Genomic DNA, 18,886 nt, shown 5'->3' on the forward strand with positions numbered 1-18,886 from the left:
TCTATCAGAAACTTATTCTCTGTACAAGTGTGTGAAGCTATCTTGTGCAGCTCAGATCAAATTGTTGACATCTTGACATGGTCAAAACTGACCAAGTATAATGGTTTAACAAAAATCTAAATCCGAGTCAAGTAGATTTGAAATTATGGTCCATTTGATACGTGTGAAAAATTTGATGCGGAAACTATTTTGGGAGATTTTATAGGCAATAGCCTTTATTGTTAAAGGCATTGCAAGAGTGACTGCTCTCAATTCATCATGACCAAGTTTGATTATAGGCAAAGCTACCTTTGAAAGTTAAGTTCAGCCACCCGGCAAAATTCGTCGGCTGCTTTCTAACCGACGACCTTAATTAAAAAGAAATTATTCTTCTCCTTCTCCTTCTTGTCCTCCTCCTTCTTCTTTTCCTTCTCCTTTTCCTTCTTCATCATTGCACTAAATTCACTAATGTGAAGAACTTCAGGAGAAAATGTTGTTGACTTGTCTCAGTTCAACCTTTAATCTCACACTTGTTTGTCGATCCCTTATTTTCATCCCAACCTTCAACTTAAATCTTCACTTCTTCCTTTAAATTAGGGTTTTCTCTTATATTCATGTTATCTTACTTTCTCTATGTCCCATGTTTTTGTTCTTGATCTTGTACAGGTATAATGGGGTTTGGTTTCTAGAACTTCAAAACTCACTTTCTTGTTTATGAAGTGACTCTAGTTACAATTTGGGTAACAACTGGGATTTGAGAAGGGTGCATGGGTTTTGTCCGAGTATAATCGAACAAGGGATTATGGAAATTATGAGAGTTATGGATTTGGCTTTATGAGATATTGCTAATGTCCAATGACGCTTACGGTTGCAACCTGTCGACGACCTAACAACAATTGGGCCATTAGTTCAAACACTGGTTTCACATTGTCTTTAACCAAATTAAGGATTGTCTTTAGCGTGGTTGCTTATAATAACTTTGGACATTGCCTGTAAAATCTGCCTGCGTTTAGAAGCAAGGGTGTAAATAGGTGGCGCGTAATTTAAACTTCAGTTGAAATTAGTTCCCAAATTGTGCTTAACAAACGGTTTAAGGGGTGAAGTCCTGTGATTATATGACTGATGAGATTCTTTCTCTCTCTCTCATTCTTTTTCTAGAGAGAGAAGATGAAGGTTGCCACTATGAGCGAATCTTGCTTCAATTTCCACACTAATTTCCTTCAATTCCAATCTCATCTCAGAAGACTTACGAATCCCACCATCAGTTCAAAATCGAAATTGTCAAAGTTTCGTCAAAGAACGAAATCAGAGATAGAAATTAGGGTTTGTGTTAATAGGAGTTGTAGTAGACAAGGATCAAGAGAAACCCTAGAAACTCTATCTAACATCTCACCTCCTCATGTAAAAGTTAAATCTTGCGGTTGTTTAGGTCGATGTGGATCTGGTCCTAACCTTGTTGTTTTACCTGAAGCCGTTTTGGTTAGTCATTGTGGAACTGCAACTCGAACTGCTCAAGTACTGGAAAGTTTTCTTGGTGGAAATGGTGGTGACTATGAGAAGAATCTTAAAGCACTTGCTTTGAGAAAGAGAGCTGAAGATGAATTGGAGAAGAAGAATTTTTCTGATGCTGAAAGTTTGCTTTCTCAAGTAAGTTCATTAAAGCAATTGCTATTCAATTAAAAAATTTTGAATCATTGATTCACATGTAATTGTTTTGAATGAGTGATCTTTTCTCTTGATGTATTTTCGAGAAACAAAATAATCACATCAATGGAAATCGGGGAACTTTGAATAATTAGGGTTTGAAGAACCTCAGTACAGAAAATCAGAACCATGGTGGTGAATACATTGTTGGTTCCGAGCCCTTATAGTTCAATTTTTCTATTCAATACTCAAACAACCCTGATAAGAATTGAGAATGACCCAACCCTTGATAAGTTCTAGAGATTATTTTCACCTGTTTGAAGAGATCTATCTGGTTCTTTTTTTTAAGAACTCCTAGTTTTTCTTTACTTTACATATTATATGGTTGTGATTCTTTTGCTTATTATCTCTACATTTTGTTATTTCTCAAGGGGTTCTCAATTCTCATTAAGATACACATTATGCCATACAAAGAGTCAAAGAATCCATTTGGGTTATTCATGTGCTAATAAACCTTAGCTACTTTATTGTGCTTTTGGTTCCTTTCAATCATATTTTTGTTTTCGTGTTTTTTCTTTTCCATGTTATTTTATTTTGAATGACTACATATGAAGACAGTTGGAGACTGAGGTGAGGAAGCCTTACAGTGACTAAAACTTTAACATTTTTGTATGGTCGAAGAGTGTGTGTGTGTGAGGATTAGTAATCATGTATCAACCTCATTAGTCCAATAAGCAAAGGCACCTCCCTATTAAGTAGTAAGTAGAATCAACCATGGTAGTTTCCTCATGTTCTTCAGGAATGTAACCGCCCAAGCATCCAGTTTTCTATTTGGAGGCACTCTTCTTCCATGAGACACAAGATTTAAGACACAAATTTGATGTAAAGCCGTAAGCGGAAGCTAATGTCGAATGCTTATGCTGATGATAAATGTAAGAAATGTAAATTCTCAAACAATTGTTTCACTATGCTATTCAACTTTATCTTTCAGTGCGTTTAGTCCAACTCAAGCCAAAGAACTTCTTCAACCGTTTGTTTCTTATAGAAGAATAAGATCCTCTAATGTTGGGTTTCCAAGTGTGAATCAGAATTGGAAACTCTATTTATAGTTGAATACTTGATAACAAAGATATATGCCTAAATACGAGGGCTTGCCTAAACCAATATTATGCAAGGCTAAAGACTAAGCAAAAAATTGAACAAGAACACAAATTGAATTGAACTATGATTTACCAAGCTTGGCAACCATAGGGACCATTCTGCGTTCTGGGATCTCATTTGGTCATATATTGGTATGAGTTTATTTTTGTATCTAAAGAAATTTGCTACAATGGCTAACTTGTTTCACTGCCTGATTTATTCTGTGGTTTTATCTTGAAGGCCTTTAAAGCCATTTCTATATATTGACATCTCCAAGCTTATAATTAAAGGTTTTCATGCATCTACTAGTGCTTTGTGGGCACATTACACTGAGTTTATTGATAATTTCGTCTATAAGGAAGGAAGTAGGGGTGGATTAATATGTTGATTATGCCATGTTTCTTGCAACTGCAGGCACTTGATCTTAAACCTTCTGGAGGCGTGCATCTTATTTATAGAAGCAGGTTCGTTAACTCTGAACTGTTCAGGTTTATTCATGAAGTTCTGGCAACAGTTATTAGCTGGATGGGTTCATTCACTAATATTTTCTTTCTAGAAATCTTTTCCGCAATGCCATTTGCTCTGTTTATAATTTAATGCTCATAATTTAATCCTCAATGTAAACATGCTGAAATTAGAACAAACAAGGTTGTGCACATGCTTGAACTAAACACACAATCATATCTAGCTACGTTTATGTAGAAACTAATATTTTGATTCATGCTCAATGGCCACTTTTTAACCGACTTTAGTTCAGAGCATTAGAAGACTTTCTCCCATCCTGGTAACTGCCGGTAATCCTCCACATCCCCAAATACCTGTCATGTGGCATGTGGGGACAATGCCTGCTTTCTATTGCTTCCTTTTTATTGTAACTTCTTTTTTCGATTCTAATTTTTCCTCAGATATGTGATTGGTTTAAGCTAGAAGTTTGAACCTTAGACACTTTGATGGGACAGAGCATACGATAGATGAACTTATGAATGAAGTTTGGGGTAATAACAGACCAAACATGTGCAGCTCTGCAAAATTGTTCAGGAATCAGTAGATCATTTTTTCCTCCATTGTAAACTAGCCCCGGAAATTTGGCATCGCTTCATAAAGTCTTTGTAAATCTGTTGGTGCATCCTGAGGAAGTTGGGAGACTCCATGGACCAATGGGACTATGTAGAACTGCACTAATACGGGAAACTTTAGTTGGAAACTGTAATTTTTGTGCCATTCTTTGGAACAATGGAAGGCCAGGTGTTAAACTTGTGGTCATCCAACTCAAACCAATTGACAATGAGTGGAGAGGACCTAGACATTAAATTCTTGGTTGTTGGGGTGCCAATTCCCGATTTGGGACTATTCTCACACGCCCCCTCGCAGGTGGCATTCTTTTGAGCCTAACGCGTGTCCTTTTTTTCTTTTTTGAGTGACGTGGGCACGTGTGACTTTTAAACCTATCATGTGTGGGCCCAGCTCTGATACCATGTTAAATTTGTGGTCATCCAACTCAAAACCAATTGGCAATGAGTGGAGACAACCTAGACATTATATTCTTGGTTGTTGGAGTGCCCATTCCTGATGTGGGACTATTCTCACACCAGGAATCACGTGGTGGTTAAGGAATGTAATCCCCACTCCCAGGCAGCAGAAAATATAGACACAATCAAAGCCACAGTGTTCCATTAGTCTAGGGGCAAAATTGGGTAAAAGGTCTGTCGTTTTCGTATTTTATGTTCAATCTGGAACCCTTAGTATAACCATGTAATTTTTGTTATTTCGGGTCAAGGTTGGAGCTGTTCTGACCATGTAGCCTGTTCCCCTATTTGCCATCAGACTTTTCTCCATATATTTTCCTTTCTTTTTAATAGATGCATACAATTTTTTAAAAACAATAAGGCCAATGGTATGACATCTTTAAATGAGTTACTGTTGCATACAATTTTTTCAGTTCCGAATCAAGCATTGTTGAATACTTGCATTTTACACAAAATCTGTTAACTTGGAGTGGTATTTTATGGTCATAACATGATTATGTGCAAGGTAAGCAAAAGTTGTGCATACAAAACCTCTCATTCTGTTTTCAGACAGAGAAAGTCTTACGTGGCATATTTTGTTAAAAATTAGAAAGTGTGAGAAAAAGTATCAGAGTCCGACGCGTCAGAAAATATTAAGAGTGAGTGTTCATGTTAGACAGCCCAAAAGAAAATGCACTAGGAAAGCGACTTCTTACCATACTTCGAAAACCAACACCTGGAAATTAAGGCCCACTCTAAGGACACTTTCACCTAGATCTTTCTGTGCATATGGCTCGAGTCAGCTTCATGTTCGATTCAAGGCACTTCAATCCGGCTTCTGTTTTGAACCTTGGAAGTGTGGGAGAAAGTTTTAAAGGTTAAGTACCCTAACATAACACGTAAAAATAATTTGATGATAAACTGTTAAGAGTACTGAACATTCATATATCCATTGCCAACATATATTTCCAAACGCAAGGAGCCCCAAAGACCTTGCGTAAGGGACTTGATCGTTGAGTAATGAATCCAATCAACAAGGTGCACTGGTTCTTCCAAGTCCTCGACAAAACTCAATTGGTGCTCAAATGGCAATATAAGAGATTATCTTTCATTTCTGTAGTTGACTTGCAAAGAGGGGATCATTAAGACTCATAGTATATTGAAGTATCCATTGAATTGAGTGAACTGAAGAGATAACTGAGAATAGTTGTATTTCTGGGGCTCCAGAACTTGTTTTGTTATTGTGTGTTTCTTTTCCATAATTACTCATTCTGGTCTTCTCACTTTTTATGAGCAGCCTGATAAAATAAGTTTATAATACTTTGACTTCTTTTCTTAACCTTCTGAGTCTATTTAGACTTGCTTTTTATCTAGTGCCATTTCAAGACTTGACTTCCACTTCATGTGATTTTCCTGGCTTCAGGTCTTCCTCAAGGTTGGCCATGGGAAACAATTTTGGGGCTCTTGAAGATGCTAAAGAAGCTTTAAGAATAGCTCCTGAATATCCTCAGGTAAAAATTCTGGTGATTAGTCAACTCTTAAAGGGTTGGAGTTTTTAATTTGTTACATGCTGAAATGGGTGTAGTTAACAGTTAGGTACTTGGTGCTGAACTAATCACCGAAACATCCATGTTCGCCCACTTACAAGCAAGTTGTCGGTCTGCTTATTACTTAGAAAGGGTTAATCCTTGAGGAGTGGTGATGGTAGAGTCTTTAGTCTAGCTCGAAAAGGCTAGAATGCATTACAGATTTACAGTCTAACTATCTAAGTTCAATGTTCAAACTTCTGTTTGGAGTATTTTTCATACAAGTGTCCTACGTATAGAAACAACTTCATGAATTTAATGTTAAAAAAAATCCAAGAAATGTTTTTCATTTACAGTGATGTCAATACATTGAAGTATGCCATAGCATAGATGGATACCATCTCAGTTTAGGTATTGTGCAACTATTGAGTCATGAACAGCATCTGTACTTATATTATTTGCTCTTTGGTGCCTGATAGAGCCCTTATACTCTCTTTCAGTAAATTAGGTAAACTGTAAACTCGTAGACTGGAGATTCTAGGAAGGTTTACACTTAGATGGATAGTGGAAGTAGGAAACTTCGTAGTTACCCTCCTTAGAGATCCAGCCAGCTTCTATTTAAATAGAGGAAGGACACTGAATTCTCTCTTTACGACTCTAATAGCGTTAAAACTTACTGGAAGAAATCTAATTGAAAAAAATTAGAAAACTGACTAACCTTATCCTAAACCTAATGAACAAGTACGTTACAGTTACTGAAGTTAATAATACGACATATCGAGATTTTCGTGTTTTTTGGGGGGCTATCATGCTAATTTTACTTTTTTTTGTGCAGAGTGCAGACTCCTGCTTAGGTTCCACCTTTTTCTAGGAATTTAAGCCTTTGTATAATTGTACTGTTTTCCCTCCTTTAATTCAAACAAATTATATTCAAAAGGAAATTAATAAAACAAGAATAACTTTTAAACATTAAAATGTGCTGCTGTTGGGCTGCTCCTGTCAAGCAAAGAAGCTCGTCTCTAGATATCCTCCATATTAGTTTGGATAGACCATTTTACTGTTTTGTTCCTAGCAGTTATTTGATCATGTTTTTCACTTTACTAGTTTTAAACTTTTTCAAATGTTGCAGGCTTATATTTCTCAAGGTGATGCATTCCTGGCTATGGAAGAACTTGATGCAGCTGAGATGGCGTATTCATCAGCTCTACAAATAGATCCCTCGATTCGTCGTTCAAAATCCTTCAAGGTTTGATTCAGTCTTCAATTTTATTCGCAGGAACTTGAAACCATTGAAGTAGGTCTTATTGAAACTCCATTTCACTCACTGTTCAAACGCTGTTTCGTAATAAACAAAGTTTATTTAAAATTACAATTGATCAATATAGAAAGTGCTCATAGAACATTCTGGTAGGTGTAAGTTTGCCATTTGCCTTATCCTGCTCTTGCTTTCTCATCTTGACTACGTGTGGAAATAATAAGGGAAGAGAATTAAGAGAAGAAGGAAACTGAGAGGAATCTAACTCAGAACAGGAAATCAATATTATCTAGATTTGTTTCTAAATGTTTATCTAGTTTCTTAATATCTTTAGTTTTTATCTCATAAATTATCAATACGACATAAGGTGAACCAGATTAATATACTGAAAACCATTGTTAATCAAATGATTTGAGGAAAGACCATTGTATTTGAAAAGAACAAGTAAAGTTTTCGGGCTTTTGTTAAGAATACCGTTTCTTCCAGATTTTTGAAGATTTAGACGCTAGCCAATATGTCTTAATCATTCGTCTCGCAGGCTCGAATTGCGAAGCTTCAGGAGATACTGATATCTTCAAATCTGCCATGTTAGCATCTCTGCTGTTCATCAGCCGTTGCACAAGTTCTTTGTGTATGATGCATCCAGAATAAGGTAATTTATTTTGAGTGGCAGGGATGATTAAGACTGAACCACTAGAATTTCTGAAACTCCACCAATATCGATAAGAAACAAAAAAATATGGAGAAAACTTTAAATCCTCTTACAGTCTAATTAACATGTGTATTTTCACTCATAAACGGTACCGAGATTTCTACAAGAATTTGAGATGCCTTATTGGGGGTCTTAAATGTGTTACAAGACCTTAAGACTCTTGGCCGTAAAGATGTTTTACGGGGTCTGTTGGTTATCCCATTATCATGAAATCTTACGTAAATTGTCTGACTCACGTGTACTATTGAAGTGATATCTTATAAGTCGGTTTGTTTCACATGATAATATAAAGAATAAGAAGAAAATAATCGAGTCTAATTAGTATTTTTAATATATATATATATATTTTTTGACATGGACTGCAAGAGTCGTTGTTACATTCAATGTGGCATGGATACATCATGAACAGATACCTGAATTGAATAAGCCCTATAACTACCATCGTTATTAGCATCTTGGGCCCTAAAGGCCATACAAAGGCCCTTAAAGGCTATCCTAGGGGCATGAAAGCCCATTCTTACTTTTACTTTATTTATACCTCTTAACACACGCCAATAAAGATGAATTGCCACACCGTGAATTGAACCCGTGACCTCCATGTTTTTGGAGTAGATACACAACCAACTGGCCAAGCAGTTGTTGGAATATTTTTCATCTATTATTTTTGTGATTTATAATTTTGGAAGCATGGACTTGATCTAATTTTAACAACTTTAAAACGCTGCAGATTTCTTAGTTTAGGTAAGATTTTCGATGCTAAAATTGTGCCAATTTTTGCAGTGCTCTTTGATTATACTGACAAGAATGCAGCCAACCCTTTGTTAAAGTTATCTTGTCATTGTCGCCTCCAAATTCTTCCAGGTTTGGTTCTTCACCTAATTTTCCTGTGCAGTAGCATTTACTTGTTCTACTATTCAACCACCACACTAGTAGGTGGCTGGAAAATATACCCTTTTACACTAGTAATTGGATGGTCCCATCTCTATTTGATACGAATTCTCGGAACCTGAAATTTGAATTGTTCTTCAAGCCTATAGTATGTGTTTTGAGTCAATCCCATATTAGGTGGGAGGCAAGATGTAATGCCCCTTCTAAGAGATAACACGCCCTTCCCTAGTGACGTGTTTTAAAGGCCGTAGGCTCTAAAGTGCCAAAGCAGACAGTGTGGAAGGCTGTCTCTAGCTCGAACCGACACAATCCTATACCAATCTATTTATTAAAATAGTTGACATTTCGACGCAGTTTTATGATGCAGGAAAGAAATTTGCTCTCCAAGTTTAAAACTAAAGTGACTCGGAATGGAAAGAGTCATGTGAGCTCATTTGGTTCTTGCCTATCCCATCAAGGAGTCCCCTTCACCATCTGTTGTTAGTTATTTTTAGTTGTTTTCTTTTACTTTGTTGATTATCCCTAATTTCTTCACATAGGAATTTGAAATATTATAGAAAAAGGGTTACTGTTAATCGTTGGAGTATAATTTTGTTTAGTTATTTTGAGGGTTCAAAGATAATTAGAGTGAAATATTTTAATTGGAGTATTATACTATGGCATACTTTCATACGCTATTTAGGGTCCCATAACGTTTTAAATTCTTTTTCTAGACACGATGCACATGGTCCGCAAAGAGATCATTTAGGAGTCATTAAAGAAGTACTTTTATCAATTTTCTTTACTTTAACATCTTTCCCGTCTACTTGTTATCTTTTCTTTTAGCTAGTAAGTGATGGTTAAAAACCTTTCCTCAAAAAAAAAAAAAAAGTGATGGTTAAAAATGGAGTCCATGGGTATATAGACCAAAATAATGTTCAAAAAAGGTATATGATCCAATCTTCCCAAAATATGGATATTTAGTCCTTTTACATTATGGACATAAATAACACATACTTTATTAAATAATACCGTCCATGTCCTTCCTCACAAAATCTCGGGTTTATCTGATTCTCCGGCTGAATCCGGTAAGTTTCTAAAGTGGAAAGGGCGTGATTTGAGGGGTTTAAAGCTGGCAACGGTATCAAATTGAAAATGGATTTTCTCTCTCTTCAAAACCGTTTTGGAAATCAAATATTCTCCCAAATCGATTGAATCTGAACCCTAAAACAATCGTAACTACTGAAAAGGTAGCATCCTTTCTTCTTCGCAACTTTTCTTTTTCATTTTTATCAGGTGAAAAGATAAGATTGTTCATCAACACCATTTCGTTTTCAAATCTGTTGAAAAACGAATCGTCGTTATATTCATGTGAAAGCTTTATAAATCTGTTGTTGCATGTTGATTTTATGATAAAGTATAAGTTATTTTGACAAATACTAATCATTTATTTAATAAGAATAATTTGATGTTTTTTGTCCATTAAAAGAAAATCTGTTGTTGAAGAAGACGTTGGAAAGAAGAAGACTAACACCAAAGAAACATCGATATCTGAGGTAATGTGTTTGAAATTTGTAGTAATTTATTGTTAATGTATGCAAATACTCTCTAAAGTATGTATCATTTACATACCAGTGTTCAAATTAATATACATTTGCTATTCTTCTAAGTAGCCATTAATTTACATATATCATACTCTGCTTTTTTTTAGAAGTAAATCAATAATGTATCATAAAGTATGTATACTTTACGTAATATATGGTTGCATTTACATTTCTGATCTATAATTTATTGTACAGGTTGGTGGGAGTTCTAAAAATTATAAATTGAAGATGTTATTGGGAGTCCACGAGCATGTCGAATCTGGTTGTTAAAGGACTCTGATAGCTGAGAAGATATAGCTTTGTACCTGTTTAAAAAACAACACTATATGGTTATTTTATCATTAAAAAAACTTAAAACATTTGTATAAATTATGAATGAAGTAACATAAACTATGATCATGCCGGAAAAAACACACATAATATATAGTTAATACTTGATTATCCATAATAAATTACGTATACTTTCCGAGCTCTATTAGTCAATCTTAAATTCAGATTGTTCCTTAGATGCCAAACACAAAAGGTCATCTGTGATATCAAATTTACATACATTAATAATGAAACATTTAATAAAAAATAAATGAGATGGATCATAAATAACAGGTACAGATCAAAAAATTATGTATAATGTATGGAAAAGTACAATTGTTTATCAGGTTAAGAGAAGTTTTATATGCTTGTCATGACCACTGTTCTGGTAAAAAAAAGACGTATAATGTTGGATAAATTTTTCATAGTTTCCGCACCTTTGTTCATTAATACTATCATCTTACGTGAAATGTATGTAGATTGTATCAGAAAGTATGGTAAGTTATCGTAAGTAACTGTGATTTTTATTCTGTTACAAGCATCAGAAAGGATAAACATCAAGATATTATTAGCAAATTAAATCAGAAAGTATGGAAAGTAATCGTAAAGTACCTGTACTTTATATTCTGTTATAAGAATAAGTGTGGATAATCACAAAGATCAAGAATTGTACGGACAGATGATTCTGATCTGCAAAAAAAAAAAAAAAAAGAAGAGGATTTAACGTAGATCTGTAGAAATATACAATGAACATTGGAAGGAGAAATAACATACTAAAATTGAACAAATCATTAAATAAGAAATAAACATCAAAGATCTTAAAGAGTTATGAAAGTTTTAGAGAGAGAAACTATAAATCTTCCATTCGAAGCTAGTTAAGATGGAAACAGATCTTATGTAGTTGAATCACAAATGTAATATGTTCAATAATAGAGCATCGTAATCTGATAATGAAAAAATAAGAATCATCATTAGATCTTAACAATGTTGTTAATACAAAACTGAAAATTTTAAACCTTATAAATGATGAACGATTTTCGAGCAATCTAATGAAGAGGAAAGAAAACTTCTGAGATTAATGGAGGTTTAACAACTAGCTTCGAGTTTAAGAGAGAGGAAATAAAAACTTTCCGTTACAGAATATAATGAAGCTAAGATTACTTTGAATAGAAATGTGATTGGAGAGAGAATGAGGGAGATAAAAAAGGGAAGGAGATATGCTACGATTTTTATGGTTAATCGGTTACATTAGATAAGGAAGGTTATATTCGGTAATAAGAAAGATTAAGTATTATAGAGATTTGTGATTTCTCTCTAGATGAGACCAAATGGACTAGATATCCATTTATATTATTATTTTGGTTTTGAAAACCTTTATAGGATTATAGAGGACTAAATCTCCTATTAAGACCCGTTTTTTGGGCTATAAACTCAAAAATTATTAAAAATGATCCCTTGGGTAAAGGGGACTGGTTTGGACCACACCGGTCACGCCTCTTTAAGTACACTCCTAAATTGTCAACACTTGGTTGCCGAGTGGTTGAAAGTGTTGACATAAACTTCAAAAAAAACCTGGAGGTCTCAGGTTCGATTCTCAGAAGAAGTGTGGAATCTATAGTTATTGAACTTGAGCTATTAAAAGTATAAACAATATATTTGTTGGACTTTAGACTTTTTTTATTATGTTGTTGGGCTTTAGGCTATTTCATTTGTAGTTTAACTTCGTTAGTTATCGTGTTTACCACATGTTGATTAAGTATCCCAATGACTAACTCATAATCCATTTAGAAAAACTACAACTCCTAAATCTTCCCAAGACTACACTATATTAGAAACTGTCGTGTTGCAAGATCATGCTAGGTCTTCTAGCTGGCTTTGTCACTTTTAAGGGTGCCTAAATTCTTGCACTTGGAAACTGATTAATATAAAGTTGAAACTAATTTATACTGCCAAGTGCTAGAGATTTAAGTTGTGCTTGGTTATTTTACTTCTGACCTCTGAATTATATTTATGAGTGTTTACAAAATCTTGTTTAAGATCTAAAGCAAGTCTTTATCTTATGATGCATTAGTTTTAAGTTAAAAGTAAATCTCAATTTGATTAAATTATTTGTTTTAAATCTACCTCTTTTATTTAGGTATGGAGAGAAGTCCTCAAAACTTGGGAAGCATCTTTTGTGATGGTTGAGTTTGAGTGTGAAATAGGTTATCTTGATGAGGATTTGATATTGATAACCTTGTTTGTAGTGAGATATAAATAGAACAACAAATTTTACTCTGTTCGGTCGGATGGGAGGATTTATCTTACAACCCCGGTGAAAAGCCATGATGGTTTCTTTATAATGGTGAGATTGATCGATTACAACGTTAACTAATTCGAATCGAAAGTAAATTGAATTTGATTTATCTAGTCTCAATCACTAAATCTCTAGATCTCGCTTGTTGGATCTTGATCAGGCCCCGACTTAAACTAGGTTATAAAAGAGTTCATATCTTTAATAATTTTTAAAGAAATTTTTTTGTTGTTGTTGAAATTTTCTTTTAAGAATTTAAATCGAAATATTTATGCCTCAGTTGTCTCCTATTAGGGTTATGTACATGGATCGGCCACCCGATCCATATAACCCGGATCGACCAACCCGGTCGACCAAGAGAGACCGGTCCCGCCGGTCTCTATGTTCCAAAAGTTTCCATATTGTATTTAGATAAACATCATATACTTGTAATCTTTATCCTAGATTTACCCTAATTGTATTTCATTAGTCTATAAATACCTGTAACCCTCGTTGTTGTTAATACACAAGAGAAATATTAATCTCTAACTCTCTCTTCTTTACTATTGTGAAATATATTTCTATCATTCGACTAATACTCGAATTATCTGAACGATAATTCTCACATGGTATAAGAGCCACTCGTTTTTTTTTTTAAAACGATTTCGATCTTTCTCTTTAATCATCATGTCTGCACCTACTGAATTTGGTTCGGATTACAATCCAACCACTCCTCCACATTCTTCTGCAATCTATGATATTCATCATAGTGACTCACCTACTACTATATTGATCACACCCCTTCTTTCTGGAGATAACTATGCCTCCTGGTCAAGAGGAATGAAGATGGCTTTAAGAGCCAAAGATAAGTTCGGGTTTGTCGATGGTTCAATCTCTAAACCGACAACCCCAGTTGAATTACATGCATGGGAGAGATGTAATGATCTCGTATCCAGTTGGTTAGTCAACTCGGTTTCTCCTGATCTTCGTCAATCCATATTGTATGATGAATCTGCTGCTGAAATTTGGACAAATCTTTATGATAGATTCCATCAAACGAATGCACCAAAAAAATTTCAACTCAAACGTGCAATCTCTTCAATGAAACAAGACGGATTAGACGTCTCTACTTACTTCACTAATCTTAAGTCTCACCAAGATGAGCTTCAATCTCTCCTTGCTATCGAACCATGTCAATGTGGTCACGGTAAAGCTTTAATTGATCGATCTAATCAGGATCGGGCCATGGAGTTCCTTGAAGGACTCCATGATCGCTTCGCTGCTATCCGAAGTCAAATACTTCTTATGGATCCTTTCCCGTCTGTTCTTAAAATTCACAGTATGGTTAAACAGGAAGAGATCTAACAAAATCTCACCCACTTGGATATGGTCACCACCGACGCCGCCGCCTTAGCCGCCGAACAGTCATCGGGAGGACGTTTTGATAGATCCGATCGATAAGATCGTCAACGCCCGAAACGGGCTCGGCCCTATTGTGAACACTGCCACCAACATGGGCACGTGAAGGATACATGCTACAAATTGCATGGGTATCCTCCACGTACCCGACAAACCCAGCCCGCTGGCTCGGTCTTGACCGGTTCTGTCTCTGACCCGACGCAACTGGGGGTGCCTTCAGCCACCACGATGACTCAAGACCAATACCATCACTTGGTTCGATTGTTTGAGAATAACAAAGCCGCTGCAAGCACCCTCCATCTAGGCACCGATCCGACGGTCAACTTCATGGGTACGTCTTCTTACATCCTTCCATGGATAATCGATTCGGGCGCCGCGAAAAACATATGCGCCTCCCTCTCATCTTTTTCGTCTTATACAAAGGCACCACCAAATTATTACGTCCGTTTACCGGATGGTTCACGTTCACAAGTTATTCACATTGGTTCTGTTCCATTTACTAAAGATTTTCATCTTCTTAATGTCTTACATATACCGACTTTTAAGTTTAATCTTATTTCGGTTTCTGAAACCACTAAATCTCTTGATTGTGGTGTTTATTTTAACAAATCATCTTGTGTCTTTCAGGACCCAACAACGACAAGGACGATTCGACTTGGTGATCTTCATGACGGCCTCTATCACTTACGCACGGAACCTAGGATTTTTTCATCTTTTCTTTCTAGTAGTTCTAGTAGTTTTAATTTATGGCATTGGCGACTTGGTCACCCGTCTTTAGAACGTTTGTCTTTTATTTCTTCTAAATATCCATGTATTAAGAGTGGATTAATCAATAAAGTTCCGTGTGATATATGTCCTCTCTCTAAACAACCACGTCTTTCTTTTCCTTCTAGTTCATCTAAATCATCTCGTATTTTTGAATTAATACACGCCGATATATGGGGACCATTCAATATACCATTAACATCCGGTTGTCGCTACTTTCTCACATCAGTAGACGACTTCTCACGATGTACTTGGCTTTATCTTATGCATTCCAAATCGGAAACTTTCAAACTTCTTTCTAAATTTGTGAATTACACCATTACTCAATTCCAATCTAACATTACAAACATGCGTTCGGGTAATAGCAATCTCCTATTCCCATCTTTACAAACGTTACGATCCGATAACGGCTCTGAATTTCTTTCCAATGAAATTCAAATTTTTTTTTTTAATAATAAGGGTATTGTTCATCAAAGAAGTTGTATCTACACCCCTCAACAAAACGGGGTGGTAGAACGAAAACACCGTCACATCCTTGATGTGGCTAGGGCACTCCGCTTTTAAGCCAATCTTCCACCCAAATTTTGGGGAGAGTGTGTTCTAACAGCGGTATATTTAATCAATAAAATTCCAACACCCGTCTTACAAGGGCAATCACCTCATGAGATACTCATGGGCTCCCCCTTCTCTCGACAACCTTCGGGTCTTTGGTTGTCTGTGTTATGATGGGCCTAGAAAGTTTCCTAACTAGGTCACCACCCGCAAGTATACGGGCGTCAAGTAATAATTCCGGTAAGACCGGTTCGTTCCTCAAAGACTAAGTGAAACCTATTCTAAGACTTGGAAGTAAGACGGTTTTGAAAATGGTTTTGGTTTTGGTGATAAAATAATAACGAACAAATTAATAAAAAATAAAAAAATAAATTATGATACAACGAACTTAAATGGGGGAGAGGACCTAGGATTTTAGAAATTCACCACATAAAATCACCTTTAGAAACAAATACTTAAAATGGTTAATTCTCTTCTTTTTTTATAACTCAGAATTTCGGATAATGAACTATCCTAATTCCGGGAGATGTTTTCGTCAAAACCGAATAAAACATAACAATGTAATCATTTTATTTTAAATAAATAAATCTCTAAACTACTATTTATCAATTAATAAGTATGAACCGTCAAATGATTTAACATAAGCACGATGCATCAAATCGAAAAGTATAAATAGTGAAAAGAAAATCTATTTATCAAACTAAAACGAATTAAACTATGAATCATTAATCAAGAGTTAATCAATAAAAATTATATCTCTAAAAGATCAAAAATGGGTTTCATCGTAAAACCCTAGATGGAGAGTCTTAGCTAATCATGATCGAGATTTAAATAAATATGAATAATAAAAGAGAATGGAAGAAAACTTAACTTTTTCTCGCTGATTTTCCTCTATGCAGCCAAACAGACCCTTAAGGAAAATAGTTTTCTCGTCTTCTCGGAAAATACTTCTCTGTGAGAAAATTATTTTCCTCAACTGGTTTTTTTTCTCTTTCTCTACTGTTTTCTCTTTATTTCTCACTCTAACCTTTCTCTTTCTCTCTCTAAAACAATACTATAACTCTCTTTTTCTCTCTTTAACCAAAACAGTAAAGAAATAAGAAGAAAAAATAGATTTAAAAGCTTGGTTTATTAATTCAAAATCTCTCTCTCTCTACACAGTAGCCTCTCTCTCTCTTAACTCTTTCTAACTAATCTTCTCTCTCTCACAAAGAGAAGGATTAGAAGAAGAATAAGAAACAAAGACAGAAACTCTAACTCTCCAAACTCTCTTTCTCTCTCTAGCTCTCGGTTTTGTGATCTCTACATCACTCTCTCTCTCTCTAGTATTTTTGTCAAGTTGAGCTCGAGAGGCTTCCTCCAATCCCAGCCGAGATGAGATAATGATTAATCCGAGATGTCTTTCTATATAGCCGGAGAGAATCCTCTCAAATCCGAAATCTCCCTCTCTTCTTGCTTCTTTCCTTTTCTTCTTTCTTCTTTCCTTAAGTTCTCTCTCTCGGGCTTTATCTCTCTACTTTCCTTCTCTCTCTCTCTTTCTTTCTGTATTAACAGAGATCATTCCCATGAATAGAGAAGAGAGAAAGAGAAAGAATAGGTATTTCGGTTCTAATCTGGGCGCCAGAATTTTGAATCTTAAGTGAGATCACTATGATGTATCACGGAGCATCGGAATAAGATGAAGCGACCGTCCAATCTTTGCCCACGTGTTTTTCCTCCGTTGGATCGTCTTGGCCCACATTAGTAACTTGCCTTGTAGTACAACATATCTGATTTCTAACCAATCTCCGAGTGCCTTCCTACGATGCCCAACAGTATCCCACACTCTCATCTTACCATTGATCTACTTCCATCTTGTGCGCCACGTATCCCTGACCGTTGTATGTTGACATTTGGTCAACTAGTTTTGACTCAACCTTGACCTTCTCTATTTTCCTCATCCGGACTCCGATTTGACTTCCGCTTTCGCCGTTGGGTTCGTCCTGGGCTCTACTTTTTCATCGAGTAACTAATATTGACCAGAATACCCTTGTCATTAAAATGACCAAAATGCCCTCAAATGTGTCTTTATCACGATGTTTTCGCATTGAACTCCGTAAATGAGACCTGAGAAAGAAAATCAAACAAATCATCAGAGTAACCGCTCAAACTGGACTAACTAACCCTAGTTAAGAGATTCAGATGGGACATTTTCATGTCTCATCATGTTACGCTCACAATACCAAGATACGTCATAAAATGGATGCCCGCGCTTCTCCCGGCATATTCATTAGTTATCCTTACGCTCAAAAAGGTTATAGAATCTATGACCTCAACACTCATAAGATTTACACATCTCGTCATGTTACTTTTCAAGAAAATCGATTTCCGTTCGAGAAACTTGATCAACAATCCTCTCGGCCATCCCGTCCGTTTCTGTCCATATTGGACGACGGGACGTTCACTTTTCCACCTTCCGCCTTCTCTAAACTACAGGCACCCACTGTTTAAACGAACACGGGCCTGACTGAACCCACCGATCGGCTACAGCCGGATCCCTCTCTATCGGCACCCCGGTCAGACTCGTTGACCTCGAATCCCAGTCAACCTGTTACTCCATCTATACAGGCACCCTCATCCTCGGGTTCAGCTACAACAACCCCTGATCAAGCATTCATTCGCCCTCTGCAGGCACCTCCTGGTATGCTTAGTCAGGGATCTATTCGACCTCTGCAGACACCCCCTTCCACGGGCACGCCTATTCAGGTCCGTCTCCAGTCTCTATCGGCACCTCCTTCTCCGGGTACCCTTCAACAGGGTGTTGGTCTCACCGACCAGAAATGCTCAAATAGAGTCTTATATTTGTTTTGTAAACCATCAAGGAACAAAACAAGTTCTTTGATCAATTTCAACTTATTTTACATCTAGGGTTACAAATATTTCATTTTCTTATTCATCAATTATGTAATACTGAAACTGAATTTGAATGCCCAAATTAGAAATCCCCAAAAGATCATACTTTTATTGATATCTGTTGTATCAAATTTGTTTCTTCAAATTGAAGAAATTTGAAAGAGAGTTGGGGGTTGGAAAATTTAAGGTTTTTTGTTTGTTTGAAGATGAAAAAGGCAAAGTTAGATACTTTTGTGTATTTAACACGACAAAGATGGATTCAGGTATGAATAGGAGTAAGGTTTCTGTATCTATTCATGATGAGTTTAGAAATTCCATTTGTGTTTAAAAGAGGTTTTTGTGCTGTAACTGGTGAGAATTTTCTTGGGTTTTTATATAAAGCATTAAATCATCATTTTCAGCTTGAAAGTGAAGAAGAATTGGAAGAAAAAGATTCCCCAATTCA

General features: G+C 35.9%; 2 protein-coding genes across 4 annotated transcripts; both read left to right on the plus strand.

Annotated features, from left to right (window-relative positions):
* The first annotated feature begins 286 nt into the window (after positions 1-286).
* On the plus strand, positions 287-12,954 carry LOC147548486 (tetratricopeptide repeat (TPR)-containing protein). Of its 3 annotated transcripts, none has more exons than XM_086670493.1 (7): positions 287-1,626; positions 3,178-3,227; positions 5,692-5,779; positions 6,924-7,040; positions 7,588-7,701; positions 8,542-8,622; positions 9,004-9,326. In XM_086670493.1, the coding sequence occupies exons 1-5, from the start codon at positions 1,147-1,149 to the stop codon at positions 7,639-7,641; spliced, it is 789 nt and encodes a 262-aa protein (XP_086526619.1). In that variant the 5' UTR covers positions 287-1,146; the 3' UTR covers positions 7,642-7,701; positions 8,542-8,622; positions 9,004-9,326. The 3 variants fall into 3 exon arrangements, with proteins under 3 accessions (XP_086526619.1, XP_086526620.1, XP_086526618.1); XM_086670494.1 differs by lacking the exon at positions 9,004-9,326 and adding an exon at positions 12,679-12,954 and having other exon boundaries at positions 351-1,626; XM_086670492.1 differs by having other exon boundaries at positions 553-1,626; positions 9,017-9,326.
* Positions 12,955-13,500: 546 nt separating this feature from the next.
* On the plus strand, positions 13,501-14,178 carry LOC147548487 (uncharacterized). The gene has a single exon (XM_086668060.1). It carries the CDS (start codon positions 13,501-13,503, stop codon positions 14,176-14,178), a length of 678 nt encoding a protein of 225 aa, XP_086524186.1.
* The last annotated feature ends 4,708 nt before the right edge of the window (positions 14,179-18,886 follow it).

The sequence above is a fragment of the Eschscholzia californica genome, unplaced genomic scaffold, assembly GCF_041429995.1.
Source record: "Eschscholzia californica isolate CP2 unplaced genomic scaffold, dmEscCali1.0.p SCAF_3, whole genome shotgun sequence".
Lineage (NCBI taxonomy): Eukaryota > Viridiplantae > Streptophyta > Magnoliopsida > Ranunculales > Papaveraceae > Eschscholzia > Eschscholzia californica.

Coding starts and splice junctions, on each gene's coding strand:
- LOC147548486 (XM_086670493.1), top strand. CDS start 1,147: ATGAAGGTTGCCACTATGAGCGAATCTTGCTTCAATTTCCACACTAAT. Junction 1,627..3,177: donor CTGAAAGTTTGCTTTCTCAA/GTAAGTTCATTA, acceptor TTGCAACTGCAG/GCACTTGATCTTAAACCTTC. Junction 3,228..5,691: donor CATCTTATTTATAGAAGCAG/GTTCGTTAACTC, acceptor TCCTGGCTTCAG/GTCTTCCTCAAGGTTGGCCA.
- LOC147548487 (XM_086668060.1), top strand. CDS start 13,501: ATGTCTGCACCTACTGAATTTGGTTCGGATTACAATCCAACCACTCCT.